The following is a 23852-nucleotide window of genomic DNA, read 5'->3' on the forward strand; positions in this document are numbered from 1 at the left end:
TGCAATATGAGGAGGAAATCAGAAAAAAAAATTCCACTTATATTAGTGACTGCAACAATCAAATATTTAGGAAAAAAACTTAACCAAGGACATGAAGGACCTGTATTCAGAAAACTACAAAACATTGCTAAAAGAAGCCAAAGAAGACCTAAATAAATGGAAGGACATTCCATGTGCATGGAATGGAAGACTAAATACCGTTAAGATGTCAATTCTACCCAAACTGATTTACAGATTTAACGCAATCCCAACAGCCTTTTTGCAGAAATGGAAATGCCAATTATCAATTTTATTTGGAAGTATAATGGGTTCCAAACAGCAAAAAAACATCTTTAAAAAGAAGTTGGAGGACTCTCACGTTCTGACTTTAAAGCATACTACTTAGCTATAGTGGTTAAAAACAAAGCAAAGCAAAAACAGCATAGTGCTGGCATAAAGACAGAAAGATTGACCAATGAAACCTAATTGAGAAATCAGAAATAGACCCTCACATCTACAGTCAAATAATTTTTGACAAGGCTGTCAAGCGCCCCCCGCCCCCCCAGCTGGGCCAGAACAGTCTATTCAAGAAATGGTGCTGGGTGAAATGCACAGCCATCTCCAAAAGAAAGAAAGAGGACCCCTATCTCACACCTTATACAAAAATGAATTAAAAATGGATCAAGGACTTAAATATAAAAGAAACAACCATAAAATTCCTAGATGAAAATATAGGAAAACATCTTCAAGATCTTATGGTAGGCAGTACTTTCTTAAACCTTATACCCAAAGCACGAGCAAGAAAAGAAAAAATAGATAATGAGACCTCTTTAAAATTAAGACACTTTTGCACCTCAAAGGACTTTATGAAAAGGTTGACAAGGCAGCCAACTTAATGAGAGAAAATATTTGGCAATCACATATTCGATAAGGGTATATAAATATATATATCCAGTATATATAAAGAGATCATACAACTCAAAAATAAAAAGACAATCTACCTGATTGAAAAAAAATGGGCAAAAGACTTGAAAAGACAATTGTCCAAAAAAGAAATATAAATGGTGAAGAAACACATGAAAAAATGTTCAACATCACTTGCAATTAGGGAAATGCAAATCAAAACTACACTGAGATATCATTTCACACCTGTTAGACTGGCCACTATACATAGCAGCTGTTTTTTCAGGAGGCACTGGGAACCAAGCCCAGGACCTGAACCCAGGACCTCTCATGTGGGAGGTGTGTGCTCAACCACTTGAGCCATATCCACTCCCCTGTTTGTTAGTTTGTTTTTTTTTTTATTATTCCTGGAATAATGAAAATGCTCTAAAAATGACTGAAGTGATGAATGCACAACAGCATTTGAATGATTATACCAAATACCATTAATTGTATACTTTGGGTGGATTTATGATTTATGAATATGTATCAATAAAATAGACTTGTTAAAAAAATAAACAAATACATAAATTCATCAAAAGAGCCAAAGTCACAAATGGAAATGGAAGCTGACTAGGGGACAAGCAAAATGGTGGCCAAGTGGCACTGAGAACTCAGGATGGTCAGGCCACATGCTGGTCTGCTCACTGACATGATCTCACCTAAGCTAATCAGCAGTCTGGCAAGAAGGGATATTTTTATTTTATAAATGAGAAAACTGAAATCCACAGGGGTAAAGTAAGAAGTACAAACTCATGCAGTGGGAAGTGGTAGAGCCAGGATACCAAAGACAATGAATTTCTTTCTACAGTGCAATCCTTGAAATACAGAGAGAGGATCTCTCTCAAATCTCACACGCTATTGGAAAAACAGGCCCATACATTACTGTAAAATAGTAAGATGAATGCTAAAGAGGTTTATGAACAAAGTCCTGTGGGAATACAGGCTCGTAAACTCTCCCAGGCAGAGAGGGAGAACAGGAACGCCAAAGGCAAAGTATTAATAGATCCTCATGATGATACCATGAGCATCCTTCACTGTCCCCTTATTTTTAAATACATATCCAATATTTATCATTTAGAATCACCAATTTGTGAAGTCTGTATTAAGTGGGCTCTTATGAGCCTTTGTTGGCAGATTTTAAAACAGAATAAAAGAGTTTGAGTTATACATTTAAGTGAAGTCCTTCAAGATACCAGTTCTTTTACATTTTGTGTAAGGAATGGGGGAATAAGACTATAAATTAGATATAGATATGACATTTTTACATAAACACTGGAAAGATAAATCAGAAATCTCTGGGATAAAGGTGTGAGGAATGGAATAGAGAAGGTAGGGATGGAAGCGAGACTTGAGTATATCTTCCTATGAAGTTTTTATTTTTTTTGACCCAAGCCACACTAAAATGAAAGCAGATTGAAATACATTATAAAAGTCAAGAAAAAAGTTGTAATGTTAAATCTGAATTAAAATATCACTATGCACGCATGGTTTTAAAATATATATATTTCTTAGTGCTGTCCTTTGAAAAGGCCAGAAGCAAGGGCATCCCATAGCATTTCTAAATACTATTTCCCACCAAAAAAAAAAAAAAACAGGACTCCTTAGAGAAATGGTTGAGTTCAGCTCTGGGCAAGGAAACACAATAAAAGCTAGGACATCTTAATGTGTCCAGAAGCAAGAAAGCTCTGAAAGACTTAACTGGGACGTGTCAAAAGGACACAGAAGCCATTTCAAAGATGCTTCCACTGGCCAAATTCAAACAATGTGGACATCTAAAGAAATAACATGATTGAAAAATATTAATTAAAAAAAAAACCCATGAGTGCATGGAGAGAAATTATAGCACTGCCTCCTTCCTCTGAAATTTAATAATTAAAGGGGAAGAAATAAGTATTTACTCTATCTTGTGAGAAGACTCTATAGTCCATTCCCAGTTAATGAGGGGAAGTTGTACTTTACAGAAGAATGCAGTTAATAACAGAATAATAGAAACTAAATCCCTGGATGCTGAGACCATTCAGGAAAATGTGGGGGAACAAGACAGTCACACACCTGAAATGCATTACCTGAGGATTACTTATAAATTGCAAAGGAAAACGTATTGTCAAGTACTGTGAAGGGTCTGAGATTTCACTCTAGCAAGTTGACAGGTTAGGCTGTGAAAACCTTCATGAATGGCAGTAAAAAAAGCCTAAGACCCCTGGCTTGGTGACTGTTTCACTTACAGCAATGGTGATGCCCAGAAAAGCATCAGTTTTGTACTGGACCCCAAACCCCACGGGGCAATGCAAAGAAGGCCAGTTAACACCTGCACACAGTGGGTTGGAAAACAGGAGAGGAACCCTGAGATTAGGGGACCCTAATCTTTTATAATTGGCAGAAAGCATGCCTGCCCTTTGCACAGGGGAAGGTGTTATCTTTATTATTCTGGGCAGCAAGCCTGCCTGCCCTTTGCTCCAGGAGAGTCACCACTCTGCCTTCCAGGGCTGTGTGCTATCCAAGCATCCTTGAGAAGACAGTCCAGAAAACAAAGGAGTCAGTGCCTTGCTCACAAAAGCAAGAGACCCGTGGAGAATTCTCTCAACACACATACCCTTACAGTACAGAGCTCTGGCAACTGCTACCCCCATCAAGGGTTCAACCCTGGGATCCTTACCAATGGGACACCTATACTTCCTGATGTGATGCAATGACACAGGGAAGCATTTAAAGAGAATCCAATCAAGTCTTTAGACTTGACTTCCAAGTTACAAGAAATAGGGGAATAGGGGACTAACCCAGATAAATCCACATCCTACAAGAAAACTGGCACAGTCAACTTAAAAAATCAATGCCTTGGGGGAAGCTGCTGTGGCTCAATCAGCTGAGCTCCCATCTACCATATGGGAGGCCCTGGGTACACGTCCCGGGGCCTCCTTGTGAAGGCAGCCTCGCCCGCACACCACGGAGAGCCACCTGCCCACAAGCACCACAGAGCACCGCCCAGCCCACAAGCACTGCAGAGAGCCAACTCAGCAAGGTGACACAACAAAAAAAGGGAGACAAGCAAAAAAACACAGAAGAGCATGCAGGAAATGGAGAGAGAGAGCAGAGAGCAAGCAACCCAAGGGGGGAGGGGAAATAAATAAATACAGACACAGAAGAACACACAGCGAATGGACACAGAGAACAGGCAGCAAGCAAGCTGCAAGAGGGGAGGGGAAATTAAATAAATACAGACACAGAAGTATGCACAGCGAATGGACAGAGCAACAACATGCAAAAAGCCACAAGGGGGCGATATAAAACAAAAATTTTTAAGTCAATGCCTTGGGAGATGATGTAGAAAGGAAGACATAATCAAATGCAAAGCATGAATCTTGATTGGATTCTGGGGTTATCAAACTCATTTGCGGAACAATTGGGGAAATGTGAACATGGACTGGATATTAGATTATTTTAGGGAATTGTTTTCTTAGGTGTGGCAATAATATGGTTTTGTAGAAGAACGTCCTTATTCTTAGAAGACACACTCTGAAGTGCCATGTATGTCTGCAACATAATTTCAAATTGTTCAGCAACAGAACTACATGAAATGGCTTCTATTGAGCCATTTTTAATTTCAATGTCACATGGTTAAACCTAATAGGTAAATAAAACAAGCATAACATGTTAACAGTTGTTGAATCTGGTAGTAGATATGAGTGTTATATTATTTTTCCAATTTTTCTGATCCTTTGAAAATTTTCTTAGTAAAAACTTCAAAAAAATTAAGAGAAACAATTGTAGTTTGACATCAAAATTCACTGGAGTAAATCCTATTACCTTTTTTTTTTTTTTTTTACAATAAATGGATCACACAAATTGTTAAAGAAACATAAGGAGTTCCCATATACCCCACTCCCCACACCCGCCACTCCTCCACATGGACAACTTCTTTCATTAGTGTGGCCCACTCACTGCCCCTTTGTAGCTAAATGATGGCAAGGATGCCAGAGGATAGAAGGTTGTTTTTTTTTTTTTTTTTATTGACTTTGTAATAATATTACATTAAAAATATATATGTGAGGTCCCATTCAACCCCACCCCCCCCACCCCCCCTCTCCCCCCCCCCCCCAACAACACTTGTTCCCATCATCATGACACATCCATTGGATTTGGTAAGTACATCTTTGGGCACCTCTGCACCTCATAGACAATGGTCCACATCATGGCCCATACTCTCCTCCATTCCATCCAGTGGGCCCTGTGAGGATCCACGATGTCCGGTGATCACCCCCGAGGCGCCATCCAGGGCAGCTCCACGTCCCAAATACGCCCCCACCTCTCATCTCTTCCTGCCCTTCCCCATACCCATCGTCCACCATGTCCACTTTTCCCAATCCAATGCCACCTCTTCTATGTGGACATTGGATTGGTTGTGTCCATTGCACCTCTATGTCAAGAGGAGGCTCAGATTCCACATGGATGCTGGCTGCCATCCTCCCATTTTCAGTTGTAATCACTCTAGGCTCCATGGTGTGGTGATTGTCCTTCTTCAACTCCATCTTAGCTGAGTGTGGTAAGTCCAATAAATCAGATTGTAGGTGCTGGAGTCTGTTGAGGCTCAGGACCTGGCTATCACATTATCAGTCCAGAGATTCAAATCCCCTAACTATATCTTAAACCCCAACGTTAACTGCACCTCCAGCAGATTAGTATGAAAGTCTTATGAAGGGAGATCACATCTGTGTCCAGATTCATCACACATAAACACCATTTCCAGAGAGGGGCCATCTGCCCTGGTAGTAAACCCCATCGGCCATGACCATAACTCTCATGGGTCTCTTTAGCCTTCATAGGAACCAATATCTGGGGGTTGTATCTGCTTTATCTGTCTCTCTGACTCTGCTCAGTTGTGCATGAGGGCAATCCTTCTGCCAGCCTCCAGACTCTTTTTTAGAAACTCGTAGCCATATAAACTCATTTCTCCTTTCCATTTCCCCCTTACTTTAGGTCAAACAGCATTTTAAAGTCATGTTGTTTTATGTAGACATGGATATTCTGCTGATCCGCATTGAACCTTCCATATAAGGTCCTTTTCCAGTTGCATCATCAGTTGGTATTTGATAGTGGTCCCTCGTTGCCAGTGAGGCTCATCCCCGGGTGTCATGTCCCACGCTGGAGGGAAGGCATTGCATTTACATGCTGAGTTTGGCTTCGAGACTGGCCACATTTGAGTAACATGAAGGCTGACAGGAGGAAATAGATAGGTTTTGAGAGGGCCGGCTGTGCCGGGAGGCTCCGACCTCTCCATAGCTCCCCTGCCACCCCAGCAGCCATAAAACCCTGCCTGAAGGAGTGTGCAAACCTGTTAGCACGAGCTTGCTCAGCAACACCTCCAAAGCACTAGATTTGGGCTCCTAAGCCCCTCCCTTGGGTGCTGTGTGGCCCGGGCAAGGTGCCCAATTTCTCCACGCATTTTGTTTTGGGTAGATCTGAGGGCTAAATGGGAAAGAGGAGTGTGGGATGACTGACAGATTTCTGGCCAGAGCAACACCCCAGGAAGAGGTGCAAGGCTCCCTGGGACCTCTGGAGTGACTCAGGCCGAAGGTCTCAGGGAGGAAAGACCTGCTTACCAGAAGTGATATGGGCACTCAGGTCATCTAATTTTGATATTGACAAAAGGGGACTTCTTTTGTACCCCCAAGCTGATGAAGAGAAAAAGAGCAATGACATCTGTTTTTCAAATGTTCTACAATAACATATCTCACTTTTAAATTTTTTTTTTATTTTTAAAGAAGCTTTAGATTACATAAATGTCGCATTAAAAATATGGGGGATTCCCATATGCCCTGCTCCCTTCCCATCCCCTCACTTCTTTTTTAAAGAAAAATTATTTTTTTAAAAGTGGTTCTAAAACGTAGAAATTTAGAAACAACAACAGGGTAAGCAGAGCAATTATGAGCTGAATACTGAGTTTTCATACATTTGAACTAATAAATTTATTACAATCAATTTATAAAAATGAAATGCTGCCTGGATGTGTTTTGGCAGCAGTGGAGGGAGAATAAAAAACGCAGTGAGAATCCGTGGTGACACAGCAGCAAGGGGGCACCGGCCTGGCAGCGGAGGGGCACTCAGAGGAGGTGGGCAGGGAGGCAACTGCAGCTGGAATGCCAGCTGCAGCAGGCACGGTGGGACAGCTGGGGGGGTACGAGCCATCCAGGATCCCCAAGGGAGGGGGAGAAAAAAGAGTGGGTGAGTTCAGGGTCCAGGAACAACTCCGGGAGCAAATTCTGCTAAGAGCGTCAAGATGGCTCGTCCAGTATATTTGCAGGCATGAAAAGTAGATCATCTCTGATCCTCCCCACAACCCTGCAAAGCAGGGCTGCTCTGTTTGGTGTTTTGTTTTACCCAGGAAAATAAAAAAGGCATAGGCAAATAGTACAGGAGGAAAAGCAATTGTTCCTTCACTGCTACTTCCCAGGCTCAGTCCAACCATTTTAACCTTCATGGTTTTTAATTCTGCTGATGGCCTCCAACTGTGTAAATATGATTAGGCTGCTCTTCCATGGTAATACTTACTGATTCTTGCTCTGACAGATAAGAATTCAGCTCACTTAATATCCCCTCCACCCACCACCCACACAAGGCTATTTTTAGGTCTATTGTTCACTCTTACAACTTCACTAACCTTCAACTTTTGTTTTTAGTTCTATCAAATACACACAGCCTAACTTGGCTCTCCATTTCCTGAGAGGCAGATGTTTGGGCTCCTGCTTCTTGACTCCCACCTCCACTTCTACCACCCAACTTTATTTTATTCTTGCTATGTAACTGTAAAATGATATTGCACACTTTTTAGTTTGGATTGCTGGATCATTTTTGTACACGAAGGGCAGAGCATTTAAAACTTATAGTATTATGTAAGGCCTTGTGACTCAAGGGCAAACTAGTTGAATCATGGTTTGAACAACAAAACGTCTGACATAGTTAAAAGAATACAAATTTAATCCAGGCCCTTCCCTTTCTAGCTGTGGGATTATAGGCAAGTCACTTAATCATCCTGAGCTATTCACAAAATGCAAAATGGGAAAAGCAATAACTATGCAACCTAAACAGTCTCAGGTGGTACATAGCAAGAATAAAATGAGAAATCATCAAAGTCATAAACCAGCAGTTAGATATTTTGTGGGTCAGGTTGGGGTGGCGTAGAACTTGAAGAGAGAAAATGGCTAGGAACAGCTGGATTACCATTTGGGTGAAGGGGCAGGAGCTTGACACACTGAGAGGTGTCAGCTCTGTAACACCCACTTAAGTAGAAGTCCGACTGGGGACCACTAGGCCCCAAAAGTGGTGCAAACTCTGGAGCACCAAGTGGTAGAGACCACTAAGACGGCAGGGCTCCGCATCCACTTGGGGCCACTCTCCATATACACTCAGTACTTATTGACGACTGTATACCTGACACTTCAAGAAGCTCCAGAGGCCCCTTCACCTCCAGCCAGGCTAAGGTCCCCAAAAGTGAGGATCCCATCACTGGTAGAGAGCTCCAGAAACTAAAACCCCACATCTGTTAACAGTGGTTTAAGATTTGAAGTGGTAGAGGGACTTATCCCTGTTCCACCTGACCTACAGTTTGAGGGCTTTTTAAGAGCCGCCCAGCAAAATTCCCTGAGCTCCTCTCTATACCAGGCATTGGGGCTAGGACCCAGGGACATAATGGTGAAGAATGGGAGATGATCTCTAAGGAAGTCTGACGTTTATCCACCAAGGACCATGCTGAAAGCATCTACTTTTCTCTTTCTCAGAGGCCAAGGCCAAATTAATTTGACTTTGAAATGTAGAGACTGACTCTTGGTTAGACCCTCAGAAAACCACAGATAAGTAGAAGGTGAATGTTTTATATGCAGGTATTAGTTCACTGAGTTCTTAATTTAGATGCATGATGTACTAGGGAAGAACATAACAGAAAATCTTCCTGTTCTTAATGATTTTATCTATTCCTCACCTTCCCCATAGCAGTTTTGGCCTCAATCTGAAGCCATAGGGGGAATTCACTGTGAAATGTGGAATGAGTGAGCATGTACCCTCTGCTCCCAAAGGCTGGCACACAAGCCTGTGAACTTGAAAAGAGAACAAAGCTTTCTAGGATGATAAACAGAGAAAATGGAAGTTGAAAAGCCTGGTTTCCTCTTCTTTGCATCAGCACATACCCTTTGCCAGAAAGCTCTGAATAATCTACCCCTCCTGTTCCTGAAAGTTAGATTGGTATTATTAAAGCATTTCCAAAAGGAGATGTATTTTTCTTTCCATAAAGATGGTACAAATGAGGTGGCAATGCAGCAAATAGGAGAGAAACTTGTAACATTACAATATTTTCATTGTGATTATTTTCCCATCTAATTCCACGCTCTTAAGAGAGCGTGGAATTAGATGGGGAAAAAAACTAGATAAACTAGAAAAGGAAGATGGAAAACACAGTCTAAAAGGCAAGATGGGTGCGGCAGTTACAGAGGTCACTGTGAAAAGAAAGTGCAGTACCCAGCCAGTGCAGATAAGCAATTAGTTTGGTTCAAGGGCTGGAAGGAAGTAAGACACAGACAGCAGAGAGCAACCCACCAGACGGCTGATGAAAGATTTCCAAGGAAGGAGCCCAGCCTTTAGGTTCTTTTGTTAGCCCTTATTTCCAACCAAAGCAAGTTGCAAGACCAGTCCTAACATCTCAGCAAGCAGCAGAAAGCTTTCTTCCTTTGGGAAAACCTCTTAGGGGCTTCTCTCTATCCCCTCTTATGCAAAAGAGCAGCTTTCTCCTGAAACACCTGGAGTTTCTGCTGCTAGAGGCGACCTGTAAAGGCTGGGATGGCAGAGTACGGCATTTAGAATGCAAATAAGTCCAGGACTATCCAACCCTGGAAGAGTGAACACCTCCCTGACCTATGGTAGGAGACAATATGAAAACAAGCATCATTCTAAATTTCCTCCTCCACCTCTTTCTTCCAATTGAAAATGCTTGAACTGTAAAATCATAATCTAGTCTCCCTGCTTTCCATATACCTGAGATTAATTCATGCATTTTCTGAATGAAATGATACTTATTTTTTAAAACATACATGTACTAGTTGCCAAATGACACCATCTCAGGGTCTCCACGGCAGGCTGGTCCAGGGGCATCATGATGTCAGGCAGTTTCCCAGCCAGCATCCACTGCCCATTTTCCAGCTGAAGCATTCTCTGCAGACAATACTTTCCTTTCCAAAATACTATTTGCTCAGAATAGTGATGGATGTGTGAACAGGTCTTTATTTGGCCCACTACCTCAATAACCAGTTTCTTGTACTACCTCCCCAAAGCAGAATTAACTCACATAATTTAATGTCAAGTCACCTGGGCTCTTGGTTGCATCCTAAAGTTCTTCTGGAATATCTTGTGGTTTCACCATGTCTAGGTAGCTTAGCACCTAGGCAGTGATAATTAACATAATAGCCAACTACGAAACCTATTCATTCTTCCTATGAGTCAAATTCTCGTGTGTTTGTAATTTAATAAATTAAAATTCAGAGTGAACTTTGCTCCAGCACATATTTAGAGCTGAAATGGATTTCTCTATCAAGTTGGAAACTGCTAAAGTAAGTGTTCAAGTATTTCTTAGTCACGTGTCACCTTGTCATCTTGTCATCCACATGAGAGACCAAGCCCTATGTTACTCTGGTTTAAATTTTGTTGTAGTTATTAGTAATAAACCAATAGAAAGAGGCCGGCAGAGGGAACCGTTGGGGATAAATAGCGTCTTCCTTGTGAAGCGAAACGGACACGGGCACACTCCTTCCTTTGTGTGAGTTACCTCCTCCCCACGGTGTGTCCTGCTGCACAGAGTTAGGCAAAAATGATCCACGGAGCCCTGTGAGCCACCCACCTCCCACCTGGGCAGAGGGCCTGCTGTGCAACGCTCCAGGCTGATTCCTGGCCTAGATCACCAGCTTCTCCACACTGAGCGTACTTGTGGTTTCATCCTCTTCGTTTGACCCGAAGTAGCCAGGGAGGTCGAGCATTCTCTGCTCTGCCTCTGTGAGGCCGAATGAGCTATTGTCGTAGAAGGCGAACTCGGGGTGTGCCGGGAAGCTCTGGCACTTGTCTCTTCTGCCCTGTGAAGGGCTCAGAGGACTGACCCTCTGGTACTTCTCTTTGGGGGAGACGGGGGAAGGGTGTTTCCTTGAAACGCTCCTGTGACTGGGGGATGGTCCCCTCCGCCCTCTCTGAGGCTCTGTTCTCTCAGCTCCGGCCACAAGTCCTGCCTGGCGGTCTCTGGAGCCTGCTTTGCTCCCCGGCTGCCCCAAGGTGTGAGGCTTGGCGGGGGGCCTGAGAGGAGCGCTGGCGTCCCCCACCCCTTGGAAACGCTCCAGCTCCTCAGGAAGCAGGCAGGCCCCCCGACTCTGAGGTCTGGGGCAGTCTTCGGCCTGGTCACAAGCCCGCGGCCGGGAGCTGTACGCGGGCACCTGCCGGGGCGTCAGGGTGGACATGCTCCTCTCCCTGAAGGGCCGGGCCTGCTTGGCCTCGTGGAAACTAGCCGTCCTTCTGAAATGGGAAGGCCTGGGGTGGCCCCGCTCTGGCTGTCCCCCTCTGCTGCCCCCGGGCCTCGTCTGCGACTTGCGGAGTAGGGCCTGGCTGGGGCTGAGGGCGCAGCTGACCGGGGAGGCGCTGACCGCCAGCCTGGAGGGGGGCCTCTCGCCAGTGCTGCCCGCGGGCAGGTCGGGAAAGGGGGATTTGATCCGGAACTTGTTGGCTGGAGCGTCCTCCGGGCTCTCCAGGTCCAGGGGCGGACGGGAGGCAGCGTCCACCGCGGTGTCCGTCAGGGGACTCTGAGACACGTGGTACACTTTGGTGGTCTCCGTCAGGCCTTTCTTCTTCATCTCCTTCAGCTGCTGCTGGGCCAGGCGGTAGCTGAACAGAGGCGGGAGGATCTTCTGGGCGCTGGCCTGGAAGGTCTCGCTGCCGGATGCGTCCTCCTCCGGCGCTGCCATGCCGTTCCGCCGGCAGGTCAGCGGGATGCCCGGGGTCCCGGTGCCCACCGAGGGCCCATCGCCCGCCTCCGAGGGGCTCGCGCACGGCTCGCCCAGGTCGCAGATGTTCTCCTCGTCCGAGTTCTTGCGGCAGCCTGGCGTGTGCAGGGAGCCGCCGCGGCTGGGGGCGCCGCAGCGGGGCGCGCGGCCCAGCTTCCGCCACAGCGTGACGAGCAGGGTGGCCGTGATGATGGACAGGCACAGGGAGATGCCAGTGACCGTCACCACGTTGTTGGAGGCGGTGGGCCCCTGGGGCTGAGGCGGAGTCGGGCTGGCTGGCCGGAAAGCTACAAAAAACAAACAGAAAGGACAAGTGAGCCCTCAGGGGTGTGTGTTCTTTGAGCGGTTTAGGGTTTGCGAGGGGCTTGTCTAGCACCTGGAGAGAGAAGTACAATAAACAAGGACTAGAGCTTCTAGTTCTTACGTGGGGACCTGGCTGGGCCGCGGTGCCCAGTTAGAGAACTGCACGCTAATCCCGGGGCTGGGCGGCCTGTGCGGCGTGGCGGACGCCTACAAGGGATGACGCTGGGGAGAGCGCCTGAGAAACGCTGGCGGGGCCGCGTGCCCGAAGCTGAAGGCCTCAGTAGCAAAGGAGAGATGACATTCTGCCTCCCAGAGGACAGCGTAAAGTCCTGCCTGAGTTTCCCGGTCGCAGGCGACCCTACGGAGTTCCCGCTCGACTCTGCAGCATCAACTCCTGCCTGTGTGTCCAGTCTTCCCACCTGCCTGACGGATTTTGGGGTTGCCCATCCCCACGATGCAATTCCTTTGACTGACTGACCAAATAAATTACTGTATATGGATATGTATATAACCTATTGGTCTGTAGAAAATTTCAAGATAAAATCAAGACTTTTTGTTAATATAAACACAAGATAGCTGTAGTTGAATTTGAGATGCACAATGGAAAATTCTCACAAGGATAAAACTTAATATGTACAATAATTTAGGTAGTCTTTGCACCTTTCAAGAGAAATTAAAGGTGAAACTAAGACATTTGGCAATGTGAGGTAAGGCCTCTGCTCTCCACTCTTTCTCGATGCAGTCGACTCCCCTTCCTACATTTATTGTCCTACCATGTGGTGCTGACTTTTCTTCTTCCCTGCTCTCTCAGACTGGTTTGTCCCACAGTCATCGAAATGTTTCAAAACATTGCAGACACCACTGGGCCTCTCAGCCTGTCCTGTTGCCCAAACCCCGTGTTTTTGTTTCCGAGGCTGCCTAAAGCAAACGCCATGGAAAGGTTTGGCTTGAATGACGGGAACTGATTAGCTTACAGTTTTGAGGCTGAGAAAATGGGCAATGTGAGGCTGATTTTATCAAGATGATGCTTTCTCCCCAAAGACCAGTACCGGATGAACCTGGCCTTCTCTACCTTTGACTTCCATGGCTTTAACCTTGAAGTGATCTTTTTTCAATCTGTCCATTTAGTCCAGGCTGGTGGTGGTTCCGTTCACAGAGCTCTCACAAAAAACATGTAGGTTTTGCATGTAGTACACAGAGGTCCAAACCATCAGACAGTAGGACCTTCCTCAGTTCCTTCCTGGAAAACAGCATCTCCAGTCCTGACTTGCATGGAAATGGCTGGCTGCTTCCTTTTTCAATTAAATGCTCCTGTGGAGTGCTATTCTCTGGGGACTCACTTTCCAGAAACTCAGAATTTTCCCAGCTATCAATCTGTGGTTCCTTTGTGCCCGGGAGTTCAGGTCTCAGCTTATCCCTTTCCTCTCGCATTTTACTATAAGCTGCTCGGAGAAGCCAGGTTTCACTTTCCACACTTGGCTTGGAAATCTCAGATAAATATCCAAGCGCATCACTCTCAAATTCAGCCTTCCATCCAACATCAGAACACAATTCTGCCAAGGTCTGTGCCCCTTTAAAACAAGGATCATCTTTCATCCAGTTTCCAGTAACACATTCATCCCTTTCTTCCAAGACCTCATCAGAAGTACCTTTAGCATCCATATTTCTACAGTTTCTTCAAAGCAACCTAGGCCTTTTCTATCAAGCACCACGCAATCCTTCCCACCTCTAGTCAATACCCAATTACAGGAAAGCGGACATGGCTGAACTGATAGAGTGTCCGTCTAGGATATGGAGGGTCCAGGGTTTGATCTCTAGGGCCTCCTGACCCATGTGGTAAGCTGGCCCATGTGCAGTGCTGCCATGTACAAGGAATGCCATGCCATACAGGGGTGCCCCCGTGTAGGGGTGCCCCAGGCACACGGAGAGCTGCCCCGCATTAAAAAAAAAAAGCACAGCCTACCCAGGAGTGACGCTGCACACGTGAGAGCTGACACAGCAAGATGATGCAAGAGAAAAAAAAGACAGTTTCCCAGTGCTGCCAGATAATGCAAGCAGACACAGAAGAACACACAGCAAATGGACACAGAGAGCAGACAACTGGGGGACTAGTGTGAGGAAGAGGAGAGAAATAAATCTTAAAAAAAAAAACCCAACTACAACAAAGCTTTCCCCACTTTCTGGTATTTGCAATAGCAGCACGCCACTACTCTCCTCGAACCAAAATCTGTTTCAGTTTCCTAGGCTCCTTAAAGCAAATCCCATGAAATGGTTTGGCCTGAGCAGTGGAATTTATTAGCTTACAGTTTTGAGACTGAGAAAATGTCCTAATCAAGGCACCGTCAAGGCGATGCTTTCTTCCCAAAGACCAGCTAATGGTGACCTTGTCTCCCCTGCTCACGGCAGGGCACATGGTGGCAGCTGCAGGTCTCCCTTCTCTTCTGGGTTTGTTGATTTTAGCTTTTTGCCTCCGTGTCTTTCTCTCTAAATATATTCAATCCATTTACAAAAGACTGCAGTAGTAGGACTAAGTCCCATCCTGACCGAGGTGGGTCACTGCTTCACTGATGTAGCCCCATCAAAAGGTCCTACTTACAGTGGGTCCACACACACAGGAAGGGGTGAAATTTAAGAGTGTTTTTCTGGGGGTTATACAGCATCACACACCACAGCCCTGGAAGCCTCACCTCTTTCCTCCCTGGTCCCTGTCCTCACCCAGAGTTCCCTGTGCTCTCATCTGACCCCTCGTCCTATCAACAACCAGCTGTCGTTCATCTCCTGGGCCCATGCTCCCCACTCTCCTCTCCACATACCAATGGGACATGTGACAGATTCCTCAACACCTGTTCCCTTCCCTCAAAGATGCCTTGACCCTTGCCTTAACCGAGGCCCGGGCATTGTGCGGGACACAGCTCCTCTCCCACCCGGTCGGGGGAACTGGGGGAATCTGTTAAACGTATTTCACGAGGGCCAGCAGAAGGGTGCCTTCCTCGATTTTCATGTTCAGTCCTGACATCTGGCCACCACTCTAGCACCTGCACTCCCAGTCTTCCTCACCATCCCCTAGCTGGTACCACCCTGGGTGACATCAGCGTCCATCGGAGTGGTCCACCCAACATGTCATACCCTGTCATTGTCTGCAGCTGCTCCTCTGAAACCTTAAACTTCACAGCCCTTCCCTGGCTGTACCCTCCCGTCTCACTCACTAGTTGATCAACCTCAATGAGATGTCTGATTCTACAGCTTCTCTTTTCTCTCCCCATCTGCCAGCAACCTCCCAGCCTCACTTTCTCCCCTAACCAGTCTAGACCCCCGATCCATCACTTAATCCAGTCTTCCCAATGTCCTCAGCTTTCTTGACCTTGAATGCTGAGCTCCAGCTCTCTGTCTCCTCTGCAGCCAAAGTCCAAGCCTAGATAAACGCAGACCCCTGAACCCTCAGCGGCTGCCCCCACCTTGAGAACTAGCAGTGAAAAAACCACAGCTATGGAGACCAGTCCCCTCCACACCCGCAGCTTCTAGCCTCACCCCGAGCCTGAGGGATGCTCCGTGAGTCCCTCAGCAGCGCTATCTCCTGTTCCCTACACCACCTGCTTCAGCATTTCGCCACAATCCTCAGTCCCCCTAACTCAAGGCCCTCCCTCAGTAGTCTCCTGGAGTCACCAAAGAACAAACAAAAAATAGAAGTCCTCGGGCAAGCACACCCCAGGCTGCTTCTGCCGTCCTTCCCTCCCCATGAATTTACCAGCAGGCAGAGTTCTAGTTACCTGGTTCTCTACAGAGTCAGCGGGAAGGGGAGCTCAGCAACAGAGGCTCTTCCAGCCATCCTTCAGGGGATCTTCCCTGTGTGCCAGCTACCTTTAGGCTCTTCCTCTCCTTTCCCTCAGCCCAGAAAGATGCTCAAGCCTTTATCGTTTCCACAAGGCCCTTCGACGCGCCTCTCGTGCCCACCAACTCATGCTCCTTCTCTTCCCAGCCAAGCCTGGAGAGCCAGGCAGCTACATTTGCTGACCTGCTGCTTCCACACCCTCAACTCTGAATCCGGCAGCTGCTCCCAGGATCCCAGGGAAGTGGCTCCTGCTCTACTCCAAGGATTTCAGTCTTTATATTCCTGGAACTCTGTAGACTGGCTACTCTTCAGCACTTCTTGCAATTCTCTTTATCCTGGTTTCAATTGTAAAGATCCTTTCCGTTGTTCAGTGTCGTGATGATGGTTTACTCCCTGCGTGCAATCTGTCTCCTCCTCTGACTTCTACAGACGAGCCCTCACCTTCTTTGCTTATAAGGACTCCAGTCACACCAGAATAAGGTCCGCCTGGTTTAATCTGGCTCAGTTGAGCCCCAACTTGATAGGACCTTTGCAGATCCCATTTACAATGAGTCCACATGCAAAGGACCGGGCGTAGGACCTGAACACGTCTCGTGGAGTGTGGCAGTTTGCCAGTGTTTACGAATTCCAAGAGAAACTGGATTATGTTTGTAAAGTGGTCTGTCCTGCAGGGCAGATGAGAGTATACTGGATTCAGAGGTTTTGGTTTTACTTGATTAAATAATGATTAAGGGGAAGCGGACTTAGCCCAATGGATAGGGCATCCATCTACCACATGGGAGTTCCGTGGTTCAAACTCCAGGCCTCCTTGACCCGTGTGCTGCTGGCCCATGCACAGTGCTGATGCACGCAAGGAGTGCCATGCCATGCATAGGGGAGCCCCACATGCAAGGAGTGCACCCCATAAGGAGAGCCACCCAGCGTGAAAGAAAGTGCAGCCTGCCCAGGAATGGTGCCGCATACACAGAGAGCTGACACAACAAGATGACGCAACAAAAAGAAACCCAGATTCCCATGCTACTGACAACAACAGAAGTAAAGAAGAACACCAACAGGAAATGGACACAGAGAACAGACAACGGGGGGGGGGGGAGATGGGGAAAGAAATAAATTTTTTTAAAAAATCTTAAAAAAAAAATGATTAAGGCTTTGATTGGGCCACATCAGTAGGATATCGAGTCCCTTGGTGGATGGAGACTCACAGAGAAACCGCAGCACAGAGAAGGGAGGTGGGAGTTTTGATCCTGGAGCCTGGGAAGAGACACAAGCCATTCGCCTGACAGTCTATAGCTGGCCTTGTGGAGGGAACAGAGCAGCTGAGCCCAGAGAGGAATGAGTCCCAGGAGAGAGAAGACACTTGTCCCAGCCTTCAGCTGATATTGGAAGAAGCTGGGACCATGGAGCCAAGAGAGGAAGAGGAAAGCTAAACCTTGGCAGACATCGCAGCCATCTTGCTCCAATATGTGGCAAGAGACGTTGGTGAGGGAGGTAACTTATACTTTATGGCCTAGTAACTGTAAGCTTCTACCCCAACTAATACCCTGTATAAAAGCCAACAGATGCCTGGTATTTTGCATCAGCACCCCTTTGGCTAATACATGGAAGATGTGCTCCAATCCCAAAACCTCCATCCAACTGCACACTCTGCTCCCTTTGCAACATCCCCTTCTTCACCAAGTTCTCCAGGATGACATGTACTCAGCTCTCAAACTTCAGCTCCAATGCCTCCTCCAAGGATGCTGATGCTTCCAGCATGGATTCTCACCCTGCACATTTCCAGGCTGAGATTCCCTTATCATTCCAGGCCCTGTACTCTACGGTGTCCTAGACCTGGGTATGTGTCTGTCTAGATACTACACTGTAAACTCCTTTGAGACAGACGTGTCTTATCTAGATATTCTTAACCCCAGTCACAGTAACTTGCGCATAGCTGGTGTTCGAGAAAGAGGTTTAATGAATTGATTCATTGATTATTAAAAAGGTGACAGCAAAATGAGCAATATTCCACCAGATGTAAGTGTAACAGCAATTAAATCTTCCTACTCATTTGTCAAACAAGTGAAACCAAATTAATATAGAACAACATTCAGACCTTGGCATAAAAACATTCGTTCAAAGCCAAACCCAAAATTCCCGAGTGAAGAGGGGCATTCGAAAGCCTTGCTCCCTGGTTTATCTCCTCGTCCTTCTGCAGCAACTGCGGGTGGCCTTTGGCAGCACACTTTGCACAAACTACGCCCCTTCCTCTCTGGCCTCTGTTCGCTCTGGCCTCTGGCTCCCTTCAAAGCCACGCTCGAGAGAAGCCCCTGAGCCGCTGGCCTGCACCTGTGTCTCACAGAGCCTCCCCTCCTTTCCCTGCAGTGAGGGGACTTCCCAGTGCCCAGCAGCCCACAGACAGAATTTACAGTCCCAAGGAGTGGAAAAAGAGGTTGAAGAGGAAAGAGAGAGCACTAGAAGAAATGACAGTTTTTATCCATATAAACATTCACCTGAGGCCACTTACACTCCAAGTAGGGGTGTCTGTGGCACTTTCCTTGCTTCTAATTCATAACATATGCATTTCTAGTTCCCATACAGTATTAAAGAACTAAAGGCCAGAACATGGAACAGTACATTTCCTCAAAAATGGGTGCTAATTCCAGGTTGCTGATCCTGGCAGGAAGTCAGATTGGCCCGTACATGAAGCAAAGTACTAACGACAGGGAGCTTCCTGTGAGTCAGATCGAGCTCCTGCTACTCGCTTCACTACCTGGGGCGTGTCCCTTACCCTCTCAATGACCCAGAGTCCCCATCGGTCATGTGGAGATAATGGTGTAATACTTTACATATGTGTAAATTCTCAAGTTCTGAACCCAGCAGACAATCACTACCTTGAGCACTCATTGTAAGAGTTAAATGAGATCACGTAATTAAAGTGCTGGCACACAGCAAGTGGTCAATAAAGACTGATATTATTGGCACCAAATGCAATGAATGTCCCACGATGATGAAAGAGGTTGTTAGTGTGGGAGGAGTGGGGTGGGGGGGTGGGGGGTATAAGGGGACCTCGTATTTTTTTAATGTAACATTTTTTTAAAAAAAAGAAAAAAAATTGAAAAAAAAAAGAATAGAAGACAGTGGCAGGTGATTGTTAAATTTGTTTTGGAGTTACAAAACTAAGGCTGGAATAAATTTTTTTAAAACTTTATTTCAACTTCAAAAAATAAAATAACAGACCAAAAGTAACTTAACAAATTATGGAAGCATTACATTAAAAAATCCTGTCCAGGCACATTGATCTTATTTAATCCTAAAAACAAGCTCAATTGTTTCTCCAGGGTTCAGAAAGATAAAGAAATGAGCACAGACTGGTTAAAGGAATGGCCAAGGTCTCCTTGTTAATGAAGGAAATGAAAATAAAATGCTAGATCATATTCACATCTCATAAAACTAAATTGCATATTCTTTTCTTGGGGGAGGGGGGCAACGAAATATCTTAACATAATATGCCATCCCAGGAATTAAAGGCAAGGTATATCTGAAGGAAGCGATACCCGAGGGAGGATGATAGAAAGTGAAGGGGACTGATAGAGGAAATGATAGAGAAGAGAGCCTCAGGAAACAGACGAGCTGTCACTGAGAAAAAGTGGATTCACGGTAAAGTACGCAAGGGGAGCGGGCAGCCTTAGGCTGGCAGGCGCGGCCTGGGGGTGAGGCCGCAACAGGAAAAGGAGGCCAGAACCTTTCTGGGGTGTTGGGAGGAAGGGGACAAGGCCGGTGGCACTGCTGGAAAGAGGAAAACGGGAGAAGACTTTCGACGGCCCCAGGCGGAAGCCAGCCAAGATGGTGCCAGGCGCCTGTGGTTTTAGCTCAAAGGTGCTGTGACAGCCAAACCCGGAGACGCGCCTAACTCGTCCCCAAGGGACGAGGAACTAGGGTGGTCGTTCCGTCTGGAATTGGAGAGGGGCCGAAAGCAGGACTCGGCGGAAGCCCTTCGCCTAGAGGCCGAGGCCTGCACCGCCGTGCTGAGGTGGGGCCCGTGTGGGGCACGGGAGAGCAGGGGCTGGTCAGGACCCTGGCCGTGGGGGAGGGAAGGGCGCCACCCGTGGCCATGGGGGAAGGAAGAGCATGGCCTGCTGACGAGGGAGGGGAAGGACGCCTGGCAGTCTGCCCCCACATCCGCTCGACACATTCCCACCTCTAGGAAGGGCCTTGAGGCACCTGGGGGAGGCAAGGCCAGCCTGGGGGGGGGGGGCGGGGAGAAGAAACCTCCCCTCCTTCCTCCCAGGCCTGGCTGAGAACCCACCGGGCCCATCCACAGGATAGGTGGCCTGCTGGCCCCTGTGGCAAAGCACTGTCTGCATAGTACCTCAGGCTTCTCTGGATGACAGGGAGAAAAATGAAAGGAAACTGTTTCCCACAGCTTGGCTTGGGGGTGGGGAAACCGGAGGGAGAAACAACCAAAAAAGGGGAGAAATGATCGTCTGCCCCATTTTTGTATTTTTAAAATAATTTAATATAGCTGGCTCTTTAATGTATGTAGCTCTACTTCCCTGTCATTTCCCTATATTCTTCGTTTTGTGAGGCCCCGTCACCACATTAACGTGTTCTCCAAGTTACTGCTGGCCTTAGATGCAGGGGGAGCCGGAGCCTGCAATGGCTTCTCTGAGGAGAAAGTCGCGCAGCGAGGAAGACCTACCGGCGCACTCCTCCAGGGAACACGGGGAGGTCTCCGAGGACACGCCCGGGCAGCCGGGTCTGGACGGGAAGGACGTGAGGCACACTCGGCCACGCTCTCTGACACCATCGCCACACGTGGCGCTACACTGGCTCCAAGGCTGCCACGGTCCCCACGTTTCTGCAAGGACACAAGTCATGCTTTCAGGGCTCGTTCACTGGAGAACCAATGTTTAACTGTACCCAAATGATGAGGGGAAACGCCAGTCTCAGGCCTTGGAAAGTCAATAAGCAAAAATACCCCCCACGATGGTCAAGCTAGAAAAGGAGTCACTCCTACAACAAGAAAAAGCTGGATAAACCACAAGCCATAACCTTTCCAGACCTTCAGTCTCAAGGCCACCAACTAGTCTGAAATCTAAGGTAAGACAGGCTCCTCCGAGGAAAGACGGGACATAAGCACTGGTTCACCTGGGGCAGATACAAGGAACCTCCATGCTGGTGAGAAGACTTTAGTTGAAATTTTTAATGATTGCTAACAGCCTGGTGTGGGCTAGCATGGAATACAGAACCCCAGGAGCCACAGACACAAGGAGAACTGCACCCACTTCAGGGTCCTCTCCAGAGATCTCGCCCTAAGCTCCCAGGAAGGGCTGAGGACTGGTTAGACAGGAGATGCCTTCCTCGTGGTGAAGGCAGGAGGAGGGATGGAGCAGCCCTGCTGGAAAGACACACGCTTCACCCAGATTCTTCTCCCCAGGTTCCCCTGAAAAACAAAAGCCTTAAACCACTGGGAGAAGGGCAGGAAACTCTGTCACCCTAGGAGCCTCAGTGGAGACCCACTGCTGCTAGGAATAGGAAAAGAAAAGGCCCTCCTTTGGGAAGGGCAGAAAAATATCCTAGGTTCAGGGCATTAGAGATCTTCTACCACCAGGGAGGGGCAGGATCCATCAAGAAGCCACAGCTGAGACCCAGGGACACAGCACTGGTGAGAACAAGGCTGAATCGGAACTCAGAGAAGCCTCTTCCACTTCCTACCCCACGGCCAGCAAGCACCAAGGACCAAAGAGCAACTATGTACTGCTGGGGAGGGGGGGGGAGAGAGAGAGAGAGAGAAAGAGAGAGAGGGAGAAAGAGAGAGATGGGAAGCTCTCTGTTGTGCAAAAGGAAGCCTGAAGATTACAGAAACACTGGGAAACCCTCTGGTAGTCCATCCCCTACTCTAAAATCAAAGAAGGGTAGAAAAATGTAAAGTCTGTGGTACCTGGAGGGTAGCCAGGACAGAAGCAACACCGAAACCCAGCTCGACACCAGACTAGCCCGACTTAATCCCCATACTCAAAGCCTAGCAGAAGTAAGGTGTGCCCCACGGAAACACCACTAACTCAGCATCTGTAGGCCTAGCCAAGAGGTTCCCTTTTCAACCAAACATTACCAACACACAAAGCACCATCCCACTAAGCGACAAGGCCATCAAGAAACTACACTAAGATATGACTCAATCCTGGAACCCTCAGAGAGTGAATGTATAATAACTATGATCATTTATGTTAATCATATGCTAAAGATTTAAGTGGAAATTGTGAACAATGAGCATGAACAGATGGGAAATTTGAGCAGTTGGAAACTAAAGAGTCAGATGGAAATGCTAGAAATTAAAAAAAACCATAACAGAGATGAAGAATATCTTCTACAGGCTCATGTGTAGATTTGAGACAGCTGAGAACAGAAACAAATTTGAATATAGGTCAACAGAAATCACCAAAACCGAAACACAAAGAAGAAAAAATGGGCAGGTAAAACGTAATACTCAAGAGCTGTGGGACAACATGAAAAGATGTAATTGGAACCCCAAAGGAAAAAGAGAAAGACAAAATAAATATCTGAGGAGATAACGTTAAAGAATTTTCCAAAATAATGAAAGACATCAAATCACAGAAAACACCAACCAGGAAAAATACAACAAAAAGAAAACCTTAGGCACATCATAGTTAAACTGCTGCAAAACAAAAACAAACAAAATCTTTAAGGCTGGCAGGGGAAGGAATGTGTGTGGAAACAAATCACATGGAAAAGAATAAAGATAAGAATTACAGCAGACTTGCCGGTTTCAAAACTGAAGACAGGGAGTGGATGTGACTTGAGCAACTGGGCACCTGCTTCCCACATGGGAGGTACCAGGTTCAATTTCTGGTGTCTCCTAAAGATGACAAGCAGATGTCACAATGAGCAGACACCACAACCAGCAAGATACCACAACTGGTAGACTCCACAACCAGCAGATATCTCAACCAGCAGACCCACAGATACCTTAACCAGCAGCCACTGCAATGGCCACAATGCGTAGGAACCACAACAATCAGACACCACAACCAGCAGATGCTGCAACCAGCAGGGAGTGGAAGTGGCTCAAATGGTCGGGCACTCACCTCCCACATGGGAGGGCACAGGCTCAGTTCCTGGTGCCTCCTAAAGAAGAGGAGCAGATAGACTGAGAAGGCATCTCAGGGGAAGGTGGGGGGCTTAAAAAAAACAATAAACAAAAAACCAATGCAATTGTTAAAAAAAAAAAAACTGAAGGAGAAATAAACACTTTGAGACAAAAAAAAAAAAAGCTGACAGAATTCGTTAACAGAAGTCATTCACCTTAAGAAATGTTAAAGAGAAACCCTTCAGGCAGTGGCAACATACTGGACAAAAAAACTTGGATATATACAAAGAAATGAAGAGTGCTGGAAATGGCAACTTTTCTTACTTTAAAATGCTCTAAAATATAATTGGTAGTCTAACCAAACAGTACCAGTGTACTATGGGTTTATGGCTTATATAAAGGTAAAACAGATGACTACAATCGCATAAAGAATGGAACTGGAATGAATTCAGAATGTGCTGTTAAAAGGTCATTACAGGGAGTGGATGTGGCTCAGTGGTTGAGCACTGGCTTCCCACATATGAGGTCCAGGGTTCAATCCCCATCCCTGGTCCCTCGAAAAAAAATTAAAATTAAAATTAAAAAAAAGGTCATTACATATAAAGAGATACTACAACTCAACAATGAAAAGACAAACTACCTGGTTAAAAAATGGGCAAAAGACTTGCAAAGACATTTGTCCAAAGAA

The 23852-nt window shown here is 46.5% G+C and overlaps 1 protein-coding gene across 8 annotated transcripts in view; it reads right to left on the reverse strand.

Annotated features, from left to right (window-relative positions):
* THSD1 (thrombospondin type 1 domain containing 1) overlaps nt 1-23852 on the reverse strand; it is a 62711-nt gene that overhangs the window by 23159 nt on the left and 15700 nt on the right. For 3 of the 8 annotated variants that reach the window (XM_058276746.1, XM_071208310.1, XM_058276745.2), the window contains exon 4: nt 6653-12232. In XM_058276746.1, the coding sequence (XP_058132729.1) occupies nt 10854-12232 (1379 nt within the window). In that variant the 3' untranslated portion in view covers nt 6653-10853. Of the gene's footprint in view, nt 1-6652; nt 12233-20755; nt 20915-23852 lie in introns of those variants that run through there. The other 5 variants (XR_009180732.1, XR_011645865.1, XM_058276743.1 and 2 more) reach the window with 3 other exon arrangements.

The sequence above is a fragment of the Dasypus novemcinctus genome, chromosome 15 (assembly GCF_030445035.2).
Source record: "Dasypus novemcinctus isolate mDasNov1 chromosome 15, mDasNov1.1.hap2, whole genome shotgun sequence".
Taxonomy (NCBI): Eukaryota; Metazoa; Chordata; class Mammalia; order Cingulata; family Dasypodidae; genus Dasypus; species Dasypus novemcinctus.